Source organism: Drosophila miranda, chromosome XR (genome assembly GCF_003369915.1).
Source record: "Drosophila miranda strain MSH22 chromosome XR, D.miranda_PacBio2.1, whole genome shotgun sequence".
Classification (NCBI taxonomy): domain Eukaryota; kingdom Metazoa; phylum Arthropoda; class Insecta; order Diptera; family Drosophilidae; genus Drosophila; species Drosophila miranda.
In genome coordinates, this window is record NC_046674.1 from 9244654 (window position 1) to 9269105 (window position 24452).

At 43.6% G+C, this 24452-nt stretch overlaps 4 protein-coding genes across 9 annotated transcripts; 2 read left to right on the top strand and 2 right to left on the bottom strand.

The window, feature by feature from the left end:
* Window positions 1–2452: 2452 nt before the first annotated feature.
* LOC108152184 (PAX-interacting protein 1) lies at window positions 2453–11882 on the bottom strand. The gene is made up of 7 exons (XM_017281326.2): window positions 11531–11882; window positions 8878–11253; window positions 8024–8467; window positions 5787–7512; window positions 4342–5685; window positions 4042–4273; window positions 2453–3985 (listed from the first exon to the last, which is right to left on the bottom strand). The coding sequence occupies exons 1-7, from the start codon at window positions 11603–11605 to the stop codon at window positions 3382–3384; spliced, it is 6801 nt and encodes a 2266-aa protein (XP_017136815.1). The 5' UTR covers window positions 11606–11882; the 3' UTR covers window positions 2453–3381.
* Window positions 11883–12697: 815 nt separating this feature from the next.
* On the bottom strand, window positions 12698–17240 carry LOC108153067 (CCR4-NOT transcription complex subunit 7). 3 transcript variants are annotated; one of them, XM_033387154.1, is made up of 5 exons: window positions 16948–17238; window positions 16338–16503; window positions 15510–15856; window positions 15020–15437; window positions 12698–13305 (listed from the first exon to the last, which is right to left on the bottom strand). In XM_033387154.1, exons 3-5 carry the CDS (start codon window positions 15851–15853, stop codon window positions 13180–13182), a joined length of 888 nt encoding a protein of 295 aa, XP_033243045.1. In that variant the 5' UTR covers window positions 15854–15856; window positions 16338–16503; window positions 16948–17238; the 3' UTR covers window positions 12698–13179. The 3 variants fall into 3 exon arrangements, with proteins under 3 accessions (XP_033243045.1, XP_017138336.1, XP_033243046.1); XM_017282847.2 differs by lacking the exon at window positions 16338–16503 and having other exon boundaries at window positions 16948–17237; XM_033387155.1 differs by lacking the exons at window positions 12698–13305; window positions 16338–16503 and adding an exon at window positions 13596–13744 and having other exon boundaries at window positions 16948–17240.
* A 680-nt stretch (window positions 17241–17920) lies between these two features.
* Window positions 17921–22635, top strand: LOC108153186 (sodium-independent sulfate anion transporter). Of its 4 annotated transcripts, none has more exons than XM_017282999.2 (6): window positions 17921–18011; window positions 20027–20631; window positions 20693–20968; window positions 21034–21706; window positions 21768–21947; window positions 22153–22635. In XM_017282999.2, the coding sequence occupies exons 2-6, from the start codon at window positions 20038–20040 to the stop codon at window positions 22281–22283; spliced, it is 1854 nt and encodes a 617-aa protein (XP_017138488.1). In that variant the 5' UTR covers window positions 17921–18011; window positions 20027–20037; the 3' UTR covers window positions 22284–22635. The 4 variants fall into 4 exon arrangements, with proteins under 4 accessions (XP_017138488.1, XP_017138489.1, XP_033243043.1 ...); XM_017283000.2 differs by having other exon boundaries at window positions 17925–18000; XM_033387152.1 differs by lacking the exon at window positions 17921–18011 and adding an exon at window positions 19149–19247.
* Window positions 22636–23297: 662 nt separating this feature from the next.
* LOC108150869 lies at window positions 23298–24027 on the top strand. The gene is given in 3 exon segments (XM_017279172.2): window positions 23298–23628; window positions 23630–23712; window positions 23783–24027. Coding segments are annotated over 3 exon segments (507 nt in total). The 5' UTR covers window positions 23298–23356; the 3' UTR covers window positions 23935–24027.
* Window positions 24028–24452: the final 425 nt, after the last annotated feature.

Consider the following 24452-nt stretch of genomic DNA (forward strand, 5'->3'; position numbering starts at 1 on the left):
TCTGTATATACCATAGAATATATGTACATCTTGGTCTATTATGAACGAGGAGTCGAGGAGTGGAGTACAGCACTGTATCGTACCGGAGTTAGTAGGAACAAGTTACAGCGTAAGTTCAACAATGAAAAAGAGTACAAAGCGAGGTTCGATTGAACGAACAAACCGCGATTACAACGTGTAAATACAGGCAACAGCAAATCAACAAATTTCCGAAGCCATTTACATATTTTGCATTCGACTTTTGTTAACTTAAAACCTTAAAAATTCGAACCCCACATAAAAAAATATTCCCGAAATATTAAAAAAATAATGTTTATTTTTTTGTGAACAGTTTTTAGTAAAGTAAATTATCATAAAGTAAGTTATGGTTGTATGCCATAGGGATATAATCGAAACAAACTCTGATCAATCTTCTTATAATATATAATCTTTTCAATAGTCTCTGATACATGCTTTGATGCATCTTTATTTTTTCGATTTTCATTCAAATTTTTACTTCTAAATTAAAAAAAAATTTAGATCACAAGAACTTAAAAATGGCAATGAAATAATATGTACCACAAATTAACTTATTTTGGCCCTGTGAATACATTTTTTTTTCATAAGAAATTTTGATAGATTTTGTAACCGATTAAAGGGAAAATACATACAACACTACATCTAGAGCGAAAGGTTTGTTTTTTACCAATCTGTTTTACGGACAAAGTGAATAATACCTTAAATATACCTTAACAATGTAAATACGAAGGAGAGAAGTAGATCGTACACTTACCACTTAAGACAACGGACTATGTCAGTCTAGTTTCGTTTTAATTCTGTAAATATATAGATGATAACTGTAAGATACATAACCGAAATGTGCTAAGCCGATTTTATAAAACGTATGTTGTTGATTTTTTAAGCGCTGTACCATAGAAACAAACCGTATAATAGATGGATGTAGATGTAGCCGTCTACATATTCATAGGGGAGGAGTTCGTAATTAGTTTTCTTAATGAAATTTTTATAGTTCTAGCATAAGCAGCAAACAAAATTATTTATGACCCTTTTGAACGAAAAAAATACCTATTCGTAATCACTTTTTTTTTTTACCTTTACATTATTTGTAAGTGCGAATTTGCATTGTAAGCATAAGCGGTAGGCATAGGGGTTTTAGCCATAAGAGAACCTTGGTTTAACTGATTGTAAATTAATACGTTAACTGTTTACTAAACACAAACACAATACACATACACACACACACACAATCAAGCAACAGAAGTCGGCCAACACGTCTGTAAAATACATTAAAAACGAATTCGTAAAATTCTTTAACAATAAACAAACAAAAAACCGGAAAAACACAAATAAAACGAAAATAAAATGAAAACTTAAATTTGTTGAATTCTGAAGTCGTTTTTAAGGATCACAGGGGTATTTTCCCCAGTCGTACATATGTAGCTACCTCCGCTATCTCGACTAGCAAAATGAAGCCGATTTTTGTAAAATTTAATGATTTTTGGCGAAAATCGTGAAAGAATGGATGTCCTTTTTTCTGGTGCCAATTGGTTGGCAGGACTCTCCCGGTCACGAAATGATATGCCACGCCCCGATCGGCTGCTGTAAGCTGAGATATAGCTTACAGAAAAAAACAGTATTTGCATTATGCGTAAATACCTTCCGCAAACTAAATTTGTGTTGCATACTTTTAGTTACAAAGCAAACTTCAATTTTGAAGCATAGCATACTTTTGGGGTTGAACGAAAGGTAAGTTGCTTTCTGTTCATTTCTGTTTGCCTGGTATCCCAGCTCAGAATTTCTCATTTTCTGCCAGTTGACGTCAGATTCAATTAAACATTTTTCGTTGGCCATATCTCGGCTTTTTATGGGCCGAATGGTGAAGGACCAACTCTCCCAGGATCGTGAGGACCCAGCCTGTCGATTGGCACAAAAATCTCGACCACGAAAATGAGGCCGATTTTTGGCAAATTGGATGATGTAACCATCATGACTTTTGGCGAAAATCGTGATGGAATGGATGTCCTTTTTTCTTGTGCCAATCGGTTGGCAGGACTCTCCCGGTCACGAAATGACATGCCACGCCCCGATCGGCAGCCGTATAGCTGAGATATAGCTTACAGAAAAAACTAGTATTTGCATGATGTGCAAATACCAATCATCGGAAGGCTATATCTCAGCTATTTATGGGCCGATCGGCCCCTACCTTCCCAGGACCGTGGGAATCCAGCCTGTCGATTGTCATCAACCACGGCCACTGGCATCTCGACAACGAAAATGAGGTCGATTTTTGGCAAATTTAATGATTGAACATGAATTTACATAGATACATATATGGCATGTGTGTATATGTATAGTACACATGTACATATACCCAATCCAGTATTAATATATTCTTAGATTCGTTAGCAATAATAATAGTTCGACAAAATGCATTCAGTAATTTTTTATTTAATTGATTTCGTACAGTGCCTAACTAAGAATATTCTCATTTGTATATTATTTGTTTAGAAAATATTGGCTTTAACTAAGTGAAAAGTACTTAAAATACTAATAGCCAGCAATATATAAATTTCTGTGAAACATTTTCGTATACTCTAGGGAAATATATATGTATTGTATGTATATTTGTGTGACTTTTTACAGCTAGCTGGTTCAAGAACCCTCAGAAAAATATATTGATTGATTTCTTTTATATAACTCTTCTTTAGGCTAATTAAGGTAGATCTTTTCTTACATTCTATCCTCACAATTCCTACACATATCGGTCGGTTATGACATCTCATCAAGAACTGAGTTATGTATATCAATATAATCCAAAAAAATAAACAGATTCAGATCATTGCAATCATTGCTATTAAAGTAAATTATATACAATTCATAGGGAGTTTGAAGCTCAAGAAATAAAAATTCAGAGTAGGGTTATACTGGCGTATGCCGTATATACTCGTATAATTCAAATGGTTGTCGAAAAAATGTCAGCTTATGCCAAAGAAAAATATGAATTACTGTGTATAAGATAAGATGAGATGTTAGAAAAATGATTCCGTACATAAAGGGTGTGAAATTTAAACGATATGTTGCTGTGTAACCCATCTTGCATGGCCCTCTGAGTTGACGAGTTCAGTCGACTAGATTCCTATTGGTATGGTATATATCATAAGAAATTGGGCAGGGCCTCGGGCAGGTTCCGAATAAATTGCATCATCAGTCTAGTCAGCAAATGTTATTTTGATGGGGTGGCTCACATGGATGCTCTCTCTCTCTCTTCTCTTATATACTTATTTAACAACTTGCAACTTCTAAATTTTATACACCTATATCCTGAAACCTGATACTTACTTTGTTTTAGCACTAATACAACAACCAAAACACTCGACGATGCTAGGACTTGTTGTTGTTACAGCTGTTGGCATTGTTGTTATTGTACAAGTAAGGTATCAGATTGGGCTCGATTTCCAGCTGCTGTTTCAGAATTGAGCTCATCACGAACTCGGTGGAGACAATGTGACATTTGGGGTTGCCGTGCCTCGTCAAATCCGCGCACAGATGCATGTCCGTGGGGCAGGTAACAATGATGTACGAGTCGGGCGACTGAACATGGGATTCAACTACAGCAGCACCGCTGCGTCGCTTTGGTTCCACCTTTCCACCAGACGATTCAATCATGCGAATGATTTCTTCGCGGGCCGGAAACACATCCGGCGTCACATGGAAACATCTGCCAGCGAACAGCGTGGAGCGCGTGGGGGCACACAAAACCGTGTCCAGATTGAACTGTAGGTTCTCGTCGACTGGTATGTGCTGTATACGATACGGATCGGTTGGCACAAATCGACCCGCCTTGGCGCTCTCCACGATCCAACTCGACTTTAGCACATAGTCCACATGGCAGCAGGACTGAATCAGTTTGCAGGTGCGACTCTCGCGTGTCATCACCAGGTGAGTGGCATCTGCAGGGCTGTCCACAACAATTCCACCCAAGATTCTGCAAGTAATACTCGTAAAATCTATCTAATTCAGCTAATTTTGTTTAATACTTACACCACAGCCTTTTTGAGGGCTTCAGCATCAGCGACCTGAGAGAATATCACCTTCGGGGGCTTGGTGGTTGTGGGGTATTCTAGGCAGACAATCTGTTCGGGCAGCTGCTCCTGCTGGAAAGAGTTCATCTTCTGGCGCTTCAGTTTCTGTTCATTGCCATAGGGATCGGATAAATGACGCTTAACGCGCTCGTGAGCCTCCTGAGTTAAATTGATGGGCGCCTTCCAGGCAGCTATTGGAAAAGATAATTAAATTGAACTTAGTACATGATCTGGAACATAAAAGAATAGGCTAATTTACTTAGCAGATGGGCAACCAAGTTGCATTCGATGCGAAACGGAGCCACGAGACTGTACTGCTGGTACTTTGGATTGTCGTACTGGGAGAGGCCACTCAGATTGCCGATGCAGACATCACTGAGCCACAGGGCATTGACCATGGGAATGTTCCACTCCTTGGCCGCATTGAACTTATTGCCTTCGAGCTGCTTGCAAACGACCACAGTGTTCACCTTGGAGAGGTACGAGGTGTAGATGGCCCCGCACTCCTCAGCCATCTGCTGCAGTCTCACCATCTCCTCGCCCTCGAATCCCTCAGAGGTGATGATGTACCGCTCCAGCGGCTTGCGATAGCCAAACTGACTGGGGAAGGGCAAATGGAGCGGCTGCCAAGGAGGCATCAGCTGTCGCTTCAGGCAAATGTCGCTCAGCCAGTAGGCGGTCACACAGCGCTTGGCATCTCGTAAAGCCTGCATCACTACGCCGTGTCTCTGGGTGCGGCAGATGACATGCGTCACTCTGGGGCAGTAGACGCGTTCAATGTCCCCGCCGAACTGTCGAATAGTGTCCAGCCATATGGGCAGCTCGTCACTGTCCGTTTCGTCGTATTCCACAATAAAGAAGGTGCAGCCCACCAGAAAGAGATCGACGGGCAGCTTGAGATTCGGATTGTGGCCGTAGAACTGCGGCATCGGGATCGGCGGCTGTCCGGGGCGTGTCTGGATATAACCATGCGGTGGACGCTGCACCGGCACGCCGCCCACTCCCACGGGCATCTGTTGTTGCTGTTGTTGTGGCGAGGGTGAAGAAGCCACAACAATTTGCTGCTGGACGAGATGCTGCTGCGGAACCTGTTGCTGCTGTTGCTGGGGAACGCCAACCACTCTCCGCATTTGCTGCTGCTGAAGCATTTGTTGCTGCTGCTGCTGCTGTTGCTGCTGAAGCATGAGCAACTCCTGTTGGGTTCTGGGTGGACCAGCCACTCCCACTGCTGCTGCATTATGCTGCTGGCCCATCATCCGGAGTGCGCCGGCAGCAGACGGAGTCTCAACATGCTGCTGTGGTGCCAATTGCTGCTGTGCCACCATCTGTTGTTGTTGCTGCTGTTGCTGCTGCTGCTGTTGTTGCTGTAACAGCAATTGCTGTTGCTGCTGTTGTGTTGCCCCAGTCACCACCACCTGCTGGACAATTTGCTGTTGCTGGGGAGCTTGCTGCTGCTGTGTCTGACCATCAGCCATTTGGATCAGTTGCTGCTGTTGCGGTTGCACACCATTATTGCCCAGGCGATTACTTAGCATGTTAGCCAACGCAGTCTTTGTCTTCAGGTTCATTTGCTGTGGCGTTTGCTGCAGCTGTCCATCTGGAGCTGGAGGGAAGCAACAAAGGGATTTTATATTTACAATCGAACATTTTTTGTGCATAGCAGCAAGGAAAGCCAAAAAACAGTCTAATTTAATTGTTACCTACCTGTTGTCATAACCAGCGTTTGCGTCATAATGTTCCCGCTTCCGGGGGGACCTGCGACAACGCTACTGCCAACACCACCCTGTGGATTGGGTGTGCCTGGTGTGGTAGGCTGTTGCTGCTGTTGGACGATCGTTTGCTGCTCAATCAGCTGCCCATTCGGTCCGGTGATGAGTTGAACCGTCTGCTTGCCCATCTGCGGGGGCGCCTGCTGCTGCTGGATGGGTATCTGCTGGACCCGAAGCTGTTGCCTCTGCAGCAACATTTGCTGGTTAGGGTCGTTGGGATTGAAGGGCTGTTGCGGTGGCTGTTGCTGTTGCGGAGGTCCGACGCCTGACTGCTGCTGCTGCTGAATGGGAATGGGACTCAGACCGGGAGTACCCCCGGCTCGCACCACCACCTGACGTGTGCCCTGCTGTTGCAGCCAGAGCATTTGTTGCTGCTGTGTTAGTCCCGGTGGCATTTGACTCTGGACAATTATGTGGCCCGGGGGAACTGGACCAGAAGGTCGCGTGGCGACTACTCCTGGAGTGCCGGGACGTGGCTGATAGGCCACTTGCTGGCGCAGCATTACCCTGGGCTTGTTCTGCTGATTAAGCTTCGCAATGTACTCGGCTCGTTTGTGCGCGTCCAGAGACATGAAATGTGCATGCGTTTTTTCATCCAGAACTATTTTCTGTTGTTGCGGCTGTTGCAATACAATCTGCTGCTGTTGTTGTGGTGCCTGTTGTTGTTGTTGGGGTGGCGGCAACACAAGTTGCTGTTGTTGCTGCGGAGCTTGAGGCTGCTGATGTTGCTGTCCTGGCCAAGATGTTTGCGGCCGCAGTCCACGTGGTGCAAACTGCTGCGGTGGCTGTTGGTGCTGCTGGGGTGTTGGCGGTCCGCCGGGTAGCGGTGACTGCATTCCAACACTGCTGGTGGGCGTGCCGGGTGTAGTTGGTGCCATCTGGCCCGAGGCAGGGCTCTGCGGAGACCAATGCGCTGATTGCTGCATTTGTGCATGGTGTTGGGGTGATTGTTGTTGCAGCAGCAATTGCTGTTGTTGCTGCTGTTGTTGCGGAGGGGGTGTTCGTTGGGGCAGCTGTTGTTGTTTTATTAGTACTTGTTGCATGATTTGCTGCTGCTGCTGCTGCTGCTGTTGCTGCTGGGGATCGATTGGGAGCTTCTGCTGCAAGATTTGTTGTTGCTGTTGCGGCGCCTGCTGCTGTTGTTGTTGTTGCTGAATATGTATTTGCTGTTGTTGTGTTGCTCCCACAAGCTGCGGCTGTTGTTGTTGTTGCTGTTGCTGCTGTTGTTGCTTTTGCTGCATCAATTGTTGTTGTTGAAGGTACTGTAAGCGCTGCGGATCGCTTAAAATTTGTTGGTTGACAACGATTTGTTGTGGCTGGGGTTGCATTTGCATGCGCTGCTGTTGCAGCATTTGCTGCTGCTGAACGAGCTGCTGCTGCTGCTGTTGTTGTTGTTGTTGCTGTTGCTGCTGCGAGATACTAGGTTGATTGACAAGGAACACATTTTGATTCTGCTGATTTTGCGCCAAAATCTGTTGCTGCTGCTGCACGCTTAGCTGATTGAAGTGCTGCTGGCTGATAATGAAAGTTTTTCCCTGAGGTTGCATTGGCTGTGGTGGTTGTTGTTGTTGTTGCTGCTGCTGCGGTTGGGTCTGTGACTGCTGCGGTCCCAATACCTGCTGAGGAGTCTGTTGCTGTGACATTTGTTGTTGCTGAAGAGGCTGCAAGATTGTAATCCGAAATAAAATTATAATATATAGGTTGGGAAAAAAAAATCTATGAATGCGCAGACGAAGAACAGAAATCAGTCGATACTCAGCTATACTCATGCCCCTTTAATGCGTTCGATCAATACGAATCCTGCCTTCAGTCAGATTCGAATTACCCCGAATCCTTAAAAACCCAGTGCGAGGAAAAAGGGTTTAACGAAAATGGTTGTTAAAATTGGCGCAAAAAAACAGCTAATTTGTATAATGCTTTCTCGTGAAGAATGAGAGATAAAAACCGAACTTTTCGGATCTGACACAGTAAAAATTTTCGTTCAGTCCGTTTTGTCCGAGCGATTCGAAGATATGAGGAAGCTGAATCGCTGATATCAACGAACCGAACGAGGCGAGTTTTCCGTTCATGTAGGGCTCTAGTACATATGTATGTAGGAAGCTTCTTGAGTTTATGACAATCAAAAACAACACTTATCAGCGATAAATATTAGTGGGTAAAGTAAGCACATACCTGCTGTTGTTGCGGAAATTGTCCAAGGATCTGTTGCTGCTGTTGTTGCTGTTGGGGAACTTGCTGCTGTTGCTGTGGTCGTTGAATCGTTTGCTGAATGATCCGTACCTGTCCACCAGCTCCCAGGGCAATCTGTTGCTGTTGTGTGAACTGAACTTGTTGCTGTTGCGGCTGAGGCTGCGGTGGAAGCTGCTGCTGCTGCTGAGGTTGTTGCTGCGGTGGAAGCTGCTGCTGTTGCTGCTGTGTTATTTGTTGTTGCTGTTGAACATGCAACATTTGCTGCTGTTTCTGCTGAAGATTCATCATGTGGCTCTGTATGATTTGTTGCCCTTGCGCCGTGGATGTATTGATTACATGTCGTTGCGTGATGACTTGCTGCTGTCCAGGTGCTGGTTGTTGCGGTGCCATTGACTGTTGTTGTTGTTGGGGTTGCTGTTGCATTGGCTGAAAGCAGAATCGTTTTTTATAAGTAGTCCTTTATACAAAAATACTGAAAAATATTCCCGGCCCGACTGTAGACTGAACCGGAGATTCAGGACCCATACTATTTGCTTTTTTGATATTTTCCCATTGATATTTGACCTATATGATCTGACCTATACTATTTTTTCCTCGCGACCGCATTCGCTAGCTCTTAATACCCAGAACTATCTTAGAGTCCTACACGCAGTCGGGATGGAGGGTGGAAACTCACGCCATGGGAATCGTTGCGGCTCGCGACGACAACATTGCAATCAATCGGACTGGATAAAGTGCTACAACTTAAAGACAGAAAGAATGTATAATATATACCAACTAGGACGTAGAGCACCTCTAAACATACTAATAGTATAAGATATATAAGACAGACATACTGGAGATGTTTGTTGTTGCTGTATCGCGGGTGTCGTTGGCTGTGACTGTTGATGCTGCAAGGGCGATTGTCGCGGCGATGGCGTGTGTTGGGGTTGTTGGGGCGGCTGCGGCTGGGGCTGCGGTGCCATTTGTTGCTGCTGCTGTAACTGCTGTTGCTTCAACTGCTGCTGACGCATGATCAAAGAGTCCTGATTGCTGCTCAGCGCAGAGCGACTAAGCACTTGGGCCACCTGAACGGGATCTGTTGGATCGATGGGCTGCTGGGAGAACGATTGCTGCTGTTGGTGTTGCGGCTGTCCCCCCACTGCCGGATGCTGATGCTGCTTGCTTTGCATTGGCGGTGTCTGCGATATCTGCGGACTCTGAGGGGCTGAGATGTGCTGCGGACTTTGCTGCTGCTGTTGTTGTTGTTGGGCCAATTGTTGTTGCTGCTGCAATTGCATGCGTTGTTGCTGGTGAACGGGCTGCTGGAAGGGCATTTGTTGTTGTTGCTGCTGCTGTTGCTGCGGAGACATCATCGATGGCGGTTGTGGCTGCTGCGGGGAGCCCATCATGTGTTGTTGGCGACTCTGTTGGAGCTGTTGCTGCTGCTGCTGTCGCAGGAGCTGTTGCTGCTGGGCACTCTGTGGCGAAGGAGGTGGCGGAGGAGTCATTTGCGGTGCTGGCGATTGAAGCTGGCGCGGAGACTGAGGTGGCAGCATGTTGCTGGTGGCATGATGTTGCTGCTGTTGCAACGAAGGAGAGGGCGTGTTCGGTGGCATTACGGGCGACCTATTTTGTACCATCCGTGGGGACTGTTGCTGCTGTTGAAGATTTTGCTGCTGTTGCTGCTGTTGCTGCTGTTGAATTTGCATCTGCAATTGCTGTAGTTGCTGCAGTATTTGTTGCTGTTGCTGTTGAATCTGCCTCTGCTGCTGCTGCTGCTGGGCACTGAGTGCTTGGCCGCTTTGAACGATTTGCTGCAAGTGCATTTGTTGCTGGCCCAATATCTGCTGTTGTCGCATCAAGTGTTGGTGTAGGATTTGGGGGGAAACAGGCACTGATTGTTGTTGAACAATTTGCTGTTGTTGAACCACTTGTTGTTGTTGTTGAACCACTTGTTGCTGCTGTTGAACCACTTGTTGCTGCTGTTGAACCACTTGCTGCTGCTGCACTATCTGTTGCTGGTGTTGTTGGGGCGATTGCACGGGCGGCGTTGTTGTCGGCGTGCGTGGTGTTTGTCGCCCCGTGGTGGGGGTTGTGGGGAGTCTGGGCGACTGTTGTTGCTCTTGCTGAATATGCTGCTGCATCATTTGGATCTGTTGTTGTTGCTGCTGAGAGTGTTGCTGCGAGCTCTTGATTTGTCTTTGCTGCTGCAGTATATTCTTGATCTGCTGCTGATTCTGTTGTTGCTGCTGAAGATTGGCGGGGATTATCTTTTGCTGTTGTATTATCAATTGTTGTGGCTGTTGCGGGTGCGTTGGAGGAGGCGCTTGAGAAACCCCTTGCTGCTGCTGCTGTTGTTGCAGCTGATGTTGCATTTGTTGTTGCTGTTGCTGGCTTTGAAGCTGCGGCTGAGGACGAACAAACACCACCTGTTGCTGGGCGGGTGGCACAGGTAGCTGCTGATGCTGCTGTTGGATTTGTTCCGCCGAGGCCTGTAGCTGCGACTTTATGCTGGCTATGCTCTTGGCCGCTGCACTGTCCTCGCCGAAGCCCAAGATGTCCGAGAGAGTGGATGGTGGGGCAGACTGCTGTTGTTGTTGTTGCAACTGTTGCTGATGCAACTGTTGTTGATGCTGCTGCTGCTGCTGCAATTGCTGTTGTTGTTGCAACTGTTGCTGCTGCAATTGTTGTTGATGCTGCTGCTGCTTCTGGGCCCGCTGTTTTTCAATAGGCTTCAGCAGCCTGGGATGATACGGCTCCGATGCCAGGCAGCCCTTGCACTTGAGGCAGTCCGTCACCCAGTCTGGTGTCACAATGATTATGGCATTTTTAGGAAGCGCCAGCGCTTTGTTGTAGATACCGCCGTTGGCGGCCCCGCATACCAGATGCGTATTAGTGGCCCCAAAGCTGTGGGTGACAACGGCACCGTGGTATGTGAGCATCGCGTAAAGGCGCCTCCGATCGCTGGCCACAACGTTGGTGATGGCCGCTCGGATGCCGCGCATCAGACGCAGCTGATGTGGACTCGGATCGAAGGCGCGGGTAGAGGCCATGCGGCCCAGTTTTGCACTGTGCAGGATCCATTGCTCGGTGACGGGAATCACACTGTATAGCTCCAGGTTCATCGACAGCTCCTCCTCTGAGTAGTTGGTGGCACATATCAGATGTGTGATCTTGTCCGAGAGGAAAAGTTTCGACTGGGCGCCACCATTTTTCAGGAATCTTTCAATCTGCAAAATGGAAAATCAACATAAAATGAGTTTTATTCGATTCGCAACAGTACAAATAATACCCCCGCCGCCCCCCACCCCTCACACACACATGCTAAAACTAGGCGATTCTCATGTCGCCGTGAGAGAGAGAGAGAGAGAGATAGAGAGGTAATAGTTGCGTGAGTATGGCAACGCTTTTGCTCTTGTTTTGGGGGAAGCGCGCTAAAAACACACACACACACATACGCGCGCATGCACTCGATCAAAATGCAGTACAGCAACGGGGAATCTTTACCTCTTCATCCAGGTTTCCAAGCACGAAATATATCACATCCTCAAACAGTTTATCACTTATTTTTAAGTTCTCCATAGTATTGGCGTTGGCGCTAATCGCGCTTTTCTCTTTGCATAAATTTCACTCTTGCTTTTGTTATTGCTGCTGTTGCGGCCGCTCAGTGAACATCTACATCTCAGCGTGTTTTCTCTCATTTATCCGAGCTCAAAACACAAGCGAACGAATCAGTGCCGTGGGTATTGCAATATTTTACGTGAAACAGACTCACGTTGCAATTAAAAATGATTATTTTTTATTTAATTTTTGGGTAAAAACCCTCTGCCTAGAGATCAGTGTGACCGCGGATTTATTAATAAAATGTACGGTCCGACCCTCGAAATATACCAGAACATACCGTCTTACTTTAAAAGTATACCTTATATATACTGACGAATTCAAGTTCTATTTTACATATTCTTCGTTTTTGATATTCTGTCGAATATTACTAACTAGCTAGGACCCTCAGCCCTAAGAACATAATTTTATCCGATTGACAAATTACTTTCCTACATAACTGGTTAATTTTAAGTTATCAGCTTAATTTGAATGTTTATAAAAAAAGGTTTGAACAAAAGAGGTTAACAATAATTTTCACAAAATTAATGTTTTTACATAGTAACTACACGAGAACTACACACTACCTCACAATCACCTCACAAATAAAATATACCGTCGAACCCAGAGTATACCAACACACGCAATCTGTTGATGTGTACATTAGCTGTGGCCGTTGATTTATTGATCAAATATACGGTTTGACCCTCAGAACACACTGATGGAAAACAATTTACATAGCTCTTAACTCATTTTTGACGTCAAAATATCCTCATTAGTATATAACATATAAACGGTCACCCTGATAATGTTGATCAGTTTATATTGATACATTGATCTATCGATATATATTTTTGTTGATATTTTTATTCTAATAATCGATGCGCACGGGAACTTATCGTCGTTTAATTTAAAAAATATTATACCCGAGATTACTGTACAAAGGTTTTAGATGTGCACGCTTGACAGTTTCATCCTCCAACAGAGATTATTCTTGCTTTGTTACTGGGTCCATCCAAGAACCAATAATAAAAATCGTTTCGAATTATATAAATTTAAAAATGTTTAAATATATTGTTTTTTGTTTTGTTTTATACAAAGACACGACACTCTATGTGGCCTTTTGGCTTACAATATTAGCTTAGTTATGTTAGTTTTGTATTCGTAACACATTTAGACATGCAGAAATTGATTATATTTCTATTTCAGTTTGACGTTTTTTTCTATTTCCCTTTTAGACTTAAAATTTGTTTATGCCAGTGGTTTCTTTTTTGTTTTGTTTTGGTATTTGTTTTTCTTTAAATGAACAGCAAATTTGCGTTTGACGGGGAACGGGAATATTATAAATGGAAAGTGAATAAGCTGTTTTAATGGTCTGTTTTATGGGGAGGTGTTTTTTTTTGGAGAGGAGGAGGTGATTATTGCGGTGCTGTTGAAGTGGGTTCGGTTGTCCGAGTGTCCTTGAGTGGTGGTGATTCCGGTGCGGCATCTTCTCCGGCTCCTTCAAGTTCGACTGGCTTTTTATCAGGCACAACAGCATTGCCCATCAGTATAAATCATGAGGCACTGCTCGTCTCGCCATTGCTCTCGTGGAAGTTGTTGCCGTTCACGATGAACGAGGTGCCCAGGCCGTACAGATGTCCTGAATACTTGGCATGGTCGATATTGTCTTCAAAGAACATCTGTAAGAAGTTTGATAAGGCGATTCTATTAGACACACAACATTCCAGATTACAGATTACATATTACAGATTCCAGAAGATTGCCGAAGAGCAAAAGCGTTAGAAAAGGTAACATTTTGTACACAAGGATTACATAATGCAAAAATATCTACTAGAGTGAAGCAAAATCTGTCTACGGCCAGAGTAAAAGATATCTCAAATAAATTGTTTTCTATTTCAAGGTCTTTGTTATTGGAATTGATTAAATTATATGTTACATACCGTTTACCGATCTGATCTGATTATTTCTTGTTTTAATATTTTTTGTATCTTTTAGTCTTGAGGGTATCGTATAATAGTGTACAATTCTGCAGTCTTTGGTTATTAATTAAAGACTAAAGCCAACGCCGTAATGAGTATACAAAAAATGCATTTTTTCGAAATTTACGCCAAGATAGATCTTAAAATCATAAGATATGAGGAGATGGAGTTAAAGAATGCAAATTAACGTAAACAAACAATAAAACATAAATAAACATAAGAAGTAAATGCTAAACAAAAATAATTAAATAAAATAATTAGAATTCTTCATCATAATCAGTTTTGTATATATATAGGTTTTATATATAGGTTAAAGTCAAGCAAATTGCTTTAAAATATAACTCGAAATACAATTGATCATTTTCATTCAATATTAATTAAATTTGTTAAATATTCCTCTCAAGCCCAAATGAAACATAGCAAGATAAGAGAAGCCAAAAAGCGCGTATCAAGAATGCAAAATACATAGTTCAAGACCCACACACCAGAAATCATAAATAAAATTGAAAAAGAAAATTAATTTCAATTCATTTAATTTTCCATTCAGAAACATATAGAACGTTTTCTCTTAACTTCACTTTTCGTTTTCGTAATCTTTAAAACTAACAGACATGTTTCACATGACCTTAAACAGTTTAAACTAACTAAAAAAACACTTACTTTAAGATTAGAATTCATTCATTGTTCAACAAACTAAACTAGCTAACTAAAAAAAAAAAAGATAAACGCTTCAAGCTTATTAATCCATTGATCCATTAATTGTGGCTCAGATGCCCTTCGGCACTGGCAAAAAGCACTTGCACTCCAAGTGCAGCATTCAATGCGTTCTAAAATCTATGTAATTATGTACAAAAATAATAAATAGAGTCTAGTTTAGGGATGGAAATGCTACGAAACCATAGACCAAACCGTAAGCCAAATAAATGATTGAAATGATTCGAGTTAGTGGTGATTGATTGATTGGCAAGGCAACGGAAACACACAAGGATTAGGAATCGGAGCTGTCCGTGCTGGTGCTGCAGCCTCTAATAAACAAAGCAAGCGACACTACGTCATGCCCCCCACCAGCCAATGTTGGGGATGTGGGTGGCGTGACAGTGTACGAGCTTGAAATTAGAAGGCTGCTACTGCCGGCCGCTTTTGGTGATGATGAGGGTGATGATGATGATGATGTCAAAGGAACGTCGGTAGAGCACTTTCCTTCGCCATTACCATTACTATTACCATTACCATTACCATTACCATTAGCACTGGCATTTTTAGCAACATTGTTGTTTTTGTTTGATAGGCTGCTAAAGAGAGCGATCGTGCTGACGATTGGCTTTAAGTGCATGGTATTCTCAAGCAGATAGGAAAACAGTACAATAGTCTCTTCAGGGACAATGTGCAAATGATGTGCATTTATGTGCTGTACCTCACGCATTTTGAAGAATGCCATGCCAGTGAGCAGGGCATCAGAGCCAGCCTGATGTTGGGGTCCAACCCGACGCAGTTCCAGCTGATCGGCCACTTCCTGAAGGCCTCCCTTTAGATTCTTGCACGACTTCATCAGATATTTGATGTCAAAGATGTTAGGGAAGTAGATGTGCAGCAGCTCGAAGAAGTCAGCCTCGTCGCAGGGCAGATTCTGGTCAGTGAGCAGCTTGAGCAGGTAGCCGAAATCGTAGCCAGAGTGAAAGCACAGCCATTTGATGTTGTCTACCAGCACAATGCCCGAGCTCATGAGCAACTCGGCAAATTCAATTGGATCGATGCCGTCCTCCTCGTGCTTCTTGAACTGTATTCCAGAGTTTTGCAGCAAATCGATCGAGTCCTGGGCATACATGTCCTCACTAGTGCAAAGATATTTTATGATATAACCAAAAACAACACAATCATTGTCATTATTAAAACCATTATCTCACCTTAGATTGAACTTGAAATTGAATTGCCATGTGGAGTATCCTGGAGGCGTCTTGCCATCATCGTCCATAAAGGTCAGACCCAGCTGAATGATCCTCAGCAGATCCACATTGCAGCGCAGCAACTGATAGTGATAGTCGGCGGTGGATCGAAACTCGCCAACGGGTCGCGCCACTACGCCGGGAAACTCTGTGTCCATGGCCACATAATGATATTTCTGCACGACCTTGCGTATGGTGCGAAACTCCTCCTCCAGGTTATGTTTCCACACGTCTCGGATGCCGCACTCCTCGTTGCTGGGTATGTGCACTTGGCCGTGCGGAGCGCCGCTAATGGCCGAGGGCATTGTCTGTGGGTTGGTTGAGGCCGAACGTTAGATTTGTCTCTCCCAAGCAGTATAATAAATGTATTATGTGTTTTATAAACTATCTACATATTTGTACTATGTAGATTGAGTGTTGTATGAGAGCTCTGGCACATCATTTCTGGGAATACATTTCGACAGTTCAATAATAAACACATATGAGCTCCAATTCATGTGCCAGTGTCCTTGTATTGTGTGTTGTGTTTTTTTGTGTGGGCTGGGGATTAGCAACTAAACATTAATGGCAGGACCAATTGGTTAAGCGCGTTAGCGGAACTAAACGAAGGATTGTAACTGGAAGTTGTTGCCAATTCTGCTGTTAAGAGGTAATACAATTTTGTCTCTGCTACCAAAATATCAATAAAAACAAACGATAACGAAATAAGGCACGCAAACGAAAACGATTTTGGAAATTTGCTGGGAGGTGGTTACTTTTGATAGGAGGTTAACAACGCTCGCTACTTACATCGTCGCCGGTCGTCGCCTGTCGCTCGTGCTGCGGAGTTGCCTCGGCCTCGGCCACCTCTTCGCCCTGCCCTAAGCTCAAGCCTCAAGGAACAAGCTCTCTCTTTCGATGTTACGTGTTAATATTGAATTGTTTCAGTTTCTAAATGACCTCAGTGCAACAATGCCTGCAACAGAACGTTGGGAAACGTTGACTTCAAGGCTGCACAACGAAGCGATGGCGTTCTATGGGATTCGATATGCGCCCTCGCTAGTCAGGTGGTGTATGGGGTGCAAAAGGGTGGTAGTACAAGTCAGAATTCAATCGGTTTATACTATTTCTTTTTCGCAACTGCTTCTTTGATTGGACGAAAAGTGCATCGGGATGGGATGCTATTGATTTTCCCGCGCTTGGCAAAACCACAGTTAGAACGCCCCACAAGGCGCAGTCACACACGAACACAGAAAGTACGGAAACACACGCGCGCTCACATAAACACATACTGGGGCATGGAAGATGCGGACAATGCAATTTTAGTTTTGCACTAGACATCAAGGCCACAGAAGCAGACCCCACCAACCGAATTGTAGACTACTCAAGTGAAAAACATGCATTTTCATTTGAAGCTTACCCATTTCATGTTTCTTTGCGGAAGACTCTGTCCCTCTTGCGGTGTTGCGAAATATTCGGCGTCTCTCTAGGCGCTTGTAAAGTGAGACTGGGAGAAAATGTCTGTCCTTGGTTGCGATTTTATTGCACTGAGTAAATAGCTCTCGTAGCGGGCACGTGATCAGCACTTTCATTAGATATCCTGCGGCGCCTTCAAACAAATTATTTAGCAAACATTTGAAAATCGGAGAAATGCCATAATAAATAATTTATGAATGCAGTCTAGCAGTGTGACTGCGGATTTATTGACAGCATCTACGGTCTGACCCTCAGAAATATACCGAAAATACGTCACAGTATTCACGAAATAAGTGTACACGAGCTAAATTAGGGATGATATTCGTATGAAACCGATAAGAACATTTCTGCTAGCAAAACATTTTTGCTAGCGGCTGTACGCGGGCAATATTCAGTACCAAATAATGAAATACCGATAAGAACTAAAAAAGCTGATTGAATGGTATTTTGCTGGGCACGACCACTAGACGACCTTTTTTTTATCAAGGAATAAAGATCAAGGATATTTTCTAAACACATATATATATGCTATATTCTTAACTATTTGTGGGCCCATCTGGTCGTTCCAGATCCTTGATCCAGTCATATTTCCCCGATTCTTTGCAAGGATTATTTTTGAATAGTTTTATTCATCAAAAAATAACTTAGTATAAATGAATAAAAAAGTGGGAAACATATCCAAGCATTCCTGCTTGCTTTCATACAAAATTTTAATTTTTCACTGATTTTATTTATAAACAAATAAAACAGTGTAACCGTAGAGCGTGCACATCTGGTCTCAATCTGCCTAACCGACAGAAAATTTAGTTGATCTGAGTACTAGGTTTTTTGCTAGCAAAACTTTTTTCGAATCTGAGTATTAGGATTCAACCTAATCTCTCTTTGCAAGTACGGTCTTATTGATTGTGCCGACCAGGGCTGCACGCTCAAGAAGCTAGTTGGCGCCAGCTGTTCGTAAGCCCCACAACAAAACTAGTTTATTTGGCGAATTTCACCGGTAAAAAAAATGTAATTCTCTCTTAATTTTCAATGAAAAATTTATAATGAATGGGTACCTGTGCGCTTGTGATTGTCTTATAAATTAACTGCATTGAACAGCTACTGTTTGGTGTCGGCGTCCCATTGCATATGTGTGCGGGTGTGTGTGTGCTACTTTCTTCCACCTTGGCCCCCAAAATCCCAGAAGAGATACATAAATACATATGTACTTAGCTAAATTTATAAATAAACCCAAGTAAACAATCTTGTTCCCTTGTTTTCGAGAGTTAACACGAAATTTTCAACTGAGTGCTAACGAAAACTAGTTTTGTTGGTCATGAAAGGCATTGACCAAACAAAAAAAAAAAAAAACACGCAGATTCCATCACGCATCCGTCTGTCAACAATCAACCGACAATTACAGTGCGTCTCTCCATCCTCTCGACTGCGTGGCTTTAGGGGAGAACTGATTTCACTGATTTCTCTAAAAGGTTAACAGACTTTAACTTTATGGCTTACATATTTACGTGTGGCGTACAGGGTGTTAGTTTTTCCGGCCCTTATCTTTTACGTGACGCGAAATTCCTTCCTCATTGAATTCGGGTGCTGATAAAAACGATTGAATTGAATTGGCATAGACATTTTTCAATGCCGGTAATGAATGTTCTTATCTCGTGTCCTTGGCATGTAAATTAATGGGTTAACAAGTTCATAGCCGCAGTCGCCCAAACCAATTCCACAAACCCCATCACTAAAAATTCTGTTTGTTCTTTGTAAACGCTCTGTTAAGCAAATAAATATAATAGAGTTTCTCTTGTAAAGTGATTTATAATACAGTTAAATTGTTCAAAATTGTAAGGTAATTGTTAACACGCAATTTACATAACATTATCATGAAAGGGTGAATCTCAATTGTATATAAATCATTTGCCAAACAAAGAAACTCATTTGTCCATACGTATATTCCTTAATTGTTTAGATCGAATTGAGCACGTTTTAAGCGAACCCAACCAATACTTTCAACTCTCCCACTTGTTGAGCTAATTGGGACGGTCGTGTGATCAATGATTCTATTCTGTGATCACAGTTCTTCGGGCACGCGAGCAACAATCGAACCGTCAGTTCGCTCATTCTTGGGCCAGTGCCCAAAGCGTTCAACAGCTTTTCGGAATCGAATACAATGCTCGCAGAGCTTCTAGCAGTTTAGAACGCTATCGAACGTGCTCTGCGGTTAAACAACAACGAAACATTTGTGCAAATACTTACGTGAGTTTTATGAGGGGTTTAGAAATTGTAGTGTTGAAGCTACTGATATGACGGTATGGCCTAGCATTTGGTTGAAATGCCTTGGAATTGGCCGGATTACGCATTCTTATTGTCAGCATCAGTGTGTTACCCTGGCCGAAATAGGTGTACCGAATTTATTACTTGACGGTTCCTATACGCAAAGACGTAAGCGTTCCCGACCCTGTACAACAATTGTTATCATTATGTGCTTGTGTCTGTGTAGGCTATCACTTAGTCTTTTTCTATACAAAAAAATGATTTTGCCTGAATCTGCCTTAAACTGTATGAATATGTATACACATACATACATATTATATGTAAGTCGGAACCACCAAGATTCGGTTTGCCTATATCAAGTTTAATATGTCTAAGCGTAGCTCAATCGTTACAAATAATTGCTAGAGCTGTCATCAGCCAGTCTTTGTTTTTTTTTCATTTCACACAGATTATGCAGATTTTATCCAGCATTCGATATTAACTCAATCCCTCTCTTTCCTTAACAAAAAGAAATATTTATTCTGTCCCTGCCTTCCATTCAACTGTTAATAGTCAATACCATTTTGATGGGATTTGCTATCACGTATGGTATATGACTTTTATGACTATGCAAAGTGCGTGTTGTGTTGTGATGATCAAGTCGTTGAACCTCAGTGTTAGATCTTTTGAAAAGCCCAAACCCACTTACAATATCTGCCCTGCTCTCGATCCTCTGCCGTGAATCTGATTATTATATCCATATAATGCCTTTTCCATTGCAGACCAATCAATTATGACCCTGAAGGATTGGGGATATCGATTGTTTCCGGGTCTTAAGTGGCTGCATGGCTATACCGGCCAAGATGCGGTGGCCGATATGATAGCTGGGGTTACTGTTGGGCTGACGGTGCTGCCCCAGGGACTGGCCTATGCCACACTGGCGGGCCTGGAGCCTCAGTACGGCCTGTACTCGGCTTTCGTTGGTGGAATTGTCTACGCTTTGCTTGGCAGCTGTCGACAGGTGACCATTGGGCCGACGGCTTTGCTCGCCTTGATGACCAGCCGGCACACAGGCTTCGGACTGGGCTCGGGACCGGCCTACGCCATTCTATTGTGCCTCATCTCGGGTGTGGTGGAGATGGGTATGGCTGTGCTGAAGCTGGGTGCACTGGTGGACCTCATTTCGCTGCCGGTGACAGTGGGTTTCACTTCGGCCACGGCTGTTATAATTGGCACATCTCAACTAAAGGGCCTATTGGGATTGCGTGGAGGTTCGGGATCAGATTTCATCAATACCATGCGCTCCGTGCTGGGGAACCTGAGCCAGGTGCGACGCGGTGATGTTACCCTGGGACTGGTTTCCATAACGGTTCTACTGCTGTTGCGGGTGAGTAGGATTCATCCAGTTGGACTCGTACTTGGAATATAACATAGACTCTTTTGAACAGAAACTAAAAGACGTGAAGTTTGCTGGGCGAGTCCGCAGCTTGAGGGCACAGCAATTGATTAGCGGCACCATTTGGGTGATAGCCACTGGTCGAAATGCTCTGGTGGTTCTCGTGACCAGTGTGCTGGCCTACAGCACGTGTAAGCAGATGGACACCTGTCCGTACATCCTCACTGGAAAGGTAAAGAGCGGCCTGCCTAACATCACACTGCCCAAGTTTGAGACCACAATTTTGGACAAAAATGGCACCGAGCTTACGCAGAACTTTGAGCAAATGGTAAGAGTAAAATTAAATATGAAATATCACGTCACATCTCTCTTTCTTCCTCTCACACTTTTTAGGTGTCGGAGCTGGGGCCCTCGATGCTAATATTGCCCATTATTGCTGTGCTCGGAAACGTGGCCATCTCTAAAGCATTTGGTGGTGCCGGACTGAGTGCCACCCGGGAACTGGTTGCCCTCTCTATGAGCAACATTTGCGGTGCCTTTTGCAGCTCCATGCCGGTCACGGGCTCCTTCTCGCGCAGTGCTGTCAATCATGCCAGTGGGGTGCGAACACCGCTTGGTGGCTGCTACACAAGCGTGCTGGTCCTTCTGGCACTGGGCCTGCTGGCACCGTACTTCCAGTACATACCGAAGGCCGCTCTCAGTGCGGTCATCATCTCGGCTGTGATATTTATGATTGAGTTTGAGGTCATCCGACCACTGTGGCGTTGCAGCCGTCGGGAGCTACTGCCAGGTGCCATTACCTTTGTGATGAGCCTGGCTGTGGGTGTGGAGATTGGGCTGTTGCTGGGCGTTGGTGCGGATGTAGCCTTCCTGGTCTACCGCGCAGCACGACCCGTTCTGAGTGTGTCCAAGCTGCAAACCATCAATGGCATCAACTACATATTGATTCGTCCCAAGCACAGCTCGCTCTACTTTCCTGCCATCGAGTGGGTTCGGTCTGGCATCTCTAAAGCCTTGACGACGCATGGAACTGCGCCGGTGGTCCTGGACTGCGCTCATGTGCATGGTAAGCTTAAGGATCTTAATTGGTCCTTAGACGCGTCGGAGACTAATGCTCGTTCTTGTAGATTTTGATTTCACTGCCGCGCGAGGCATGGGGTCGCTGCACAAGGAGCTGGCTAAAGCGAACGTTCCATTGTTCTTGATGAGCGCTCACAAGGATATCGGGGTCATCCTGAAGGAGTCAACCAGCATTGATTTCCCCACGATAGACTGTCCGGATGACTTGGAATGCATTTTGGAACAAAGTGAGCCCCATTCGAGCTCTCCCACTTTCATCTCTGGCTTTCCACCCAATCAACATTATTATGGCTCTCATTTCCTTTCATTTACAGCTTGTACCTCTGTTTAATCACCTGCTACACCCACCACCCACTCCATCTGCACGCACACCTTTCAGCCATCTAGTCTTGATTTTGGTCCAGCTCTGTAATTGGAATTTTCTTTTTGCAGCGCCCGACTACGAGCTTCACTTGCAGATTGCAGCTCCTCTTGTGGAATCTCGAATTAGCCGTGGAATAAGCGATGCAGTTGACGCGTGCAGTCCAAGCGAACTAAGTAGACTCAATGGAAAATCGACTTGAACTGCGAAAGTCGGAAAGCAAAGCTCATTTGATTGTACTTAAGTATACGTTTCATGCGTTCAGCAGAAGGCACAAATAGTTGTAAGAATTCATTTTTGATATTTGTTCCCCGGTAATATTCCTGTACAAAAGATTGGCCTCTCGTATTACACAGCTCTCTAGGCTTCCAGCGGCATGCAGTATAGTATTTAAAGATATCACCATTTCATTTACAACAACTGTCATTCCTTTTTCCCCATTTTGTAGTATTCGAATAGATTAGACATAATTTGTATATACAGATACATAGTTAAGTTTATAATCGTTTAAATTTTATCTACTGCTATATTAAATTGTTTATAACTGAATCAAAGACTGTTCAGGTTGGGGGTTGGATATGTCCCAAAATTGCGTTTTTCTCGATTTTTACGAGAAACCCAAAACGCATAATCATAGAGAATGACCTTATCTACCAGAAAGAAGAATTGAACTTGCAGTGGCTCCGCAACCCCTTAAAGGCCCTTATTTATTATCTCTCTCTATCCCACTCTTAATCGTGCAGTATGCGGACGGAAGCGAGATAGCAATATAGCTGGTCTTGGTATGAGAAGAGAGAGAGATAGAGACAAATTTAGCGGAATAAAAAGCAGTAGCCGAGAGCCAAGATCCAAAAAAAAGGTGATTATATAGAAAGACGATAAACGAACTGTAAGAATTAACACTAGAACATAATTAGCGGTCGTGTTTCCCACTTTCCCCCTATGTTGAAAAGTATGAGGATGGTATATAAGCCGCATATTCAACGTAATTTAACGTGAACATTCAACTACTGCCCAAAGTACCCAACACCTATCTCAAGAAAGACTAAAAGACCTTCCCGAAACGTTCTGTCGCAAAAACAGTTTGAAAAACCTACTTACTTAAATTTGAAACTTAAATGGACATCAACAATTAAGGTCAATTTTATGTATGAAAAACATCGTAATGTTTTTTTTTAAATTGATTTATAATTGGAGGTAATAATATGTGAGCAGAAACAAAACCATTTACCATTTAGTTTCCAGTCAAAACCACAGTGGAAAAGTACGTGTAGAATGCATAGTAGGGTCGTCTTTAGGATCTTGTGCGGCCTGCTTTGGGCGCAACTCTCAGAGAGCAACTCCTTCAGGATCAAGAATGTGATGTGTGAATCCTTTGACACATCCTCTGCGGACTTCACTCGCTGCGAGATGAAGATCGTGCGACGGGGCGTGGCCGCGTTTTATATACTGCACCAGCTTCCCATAACCAGTGTGGAACTGAATTTTTCGCTGTACAAGCGATCAAATGGCTATCGACCGTATCTGTTCAATCAGACCCTTGATTATTAATCCACTGGCGCATCCACTAATCTATATGATGCACAAGACCATCTTCCACGCGTCCAACATGAATCACTCGTGTCCCTATAATGTGAGTGAGTGGCTGCCTAACACAAAATTTTGGAATCCATTCATTGAATTCGTTGCTGTTCTATTGACCTCACGACTTGGTAGTGGACGGTATGATGTATGAAAAGAATGACTTCCAGGATCTACCAGTGCCCAATAGGGAATACATGTTAAATGTGAAAATTGCATTCTACAAAAAGTATCGTATATTATTTAAGATATTCATTGAGAGAAGTGACTAATTGTGGCGATAAAAACCCGATGACATCCATTGTTTGGCACTAGTCTCCCAAAGCTTACTTTAGAAGCCAAATAGAAACGAAAATTAACCAACATCTGGACCTCTCCTACTAAGTGAAGAGACCGCAATACTATACACTGTTTTACATATTCCAATCTCTGAATCTCTGATGAGTGCCACAAGTAGGACTTAACTGACGTAAGATCGACGTAGATCGAAGACTACAAAAAATAATTGGGGCCATGCGTTACTTATCCCATAAATATTCCTTTCCTCTAAAAATCCATCAGTTTAATGGGTGGTATAGTATAGTATATATAATAATATATAACTGAAGGAGCATGACGCATCGAGGGTAGGATTTTCACAGTCACCAAAATTGAGGCCCACGTTAAAACCTAAAAGTGAAAATATTTTCAATGGTTTCCCCATAGACGAGAGCACACTCAAAGAAATCTCCTTACCAAATGGGATCACATGGGCCCATGGCGGAAATCCAAACTGTAGAAGTGAATTACG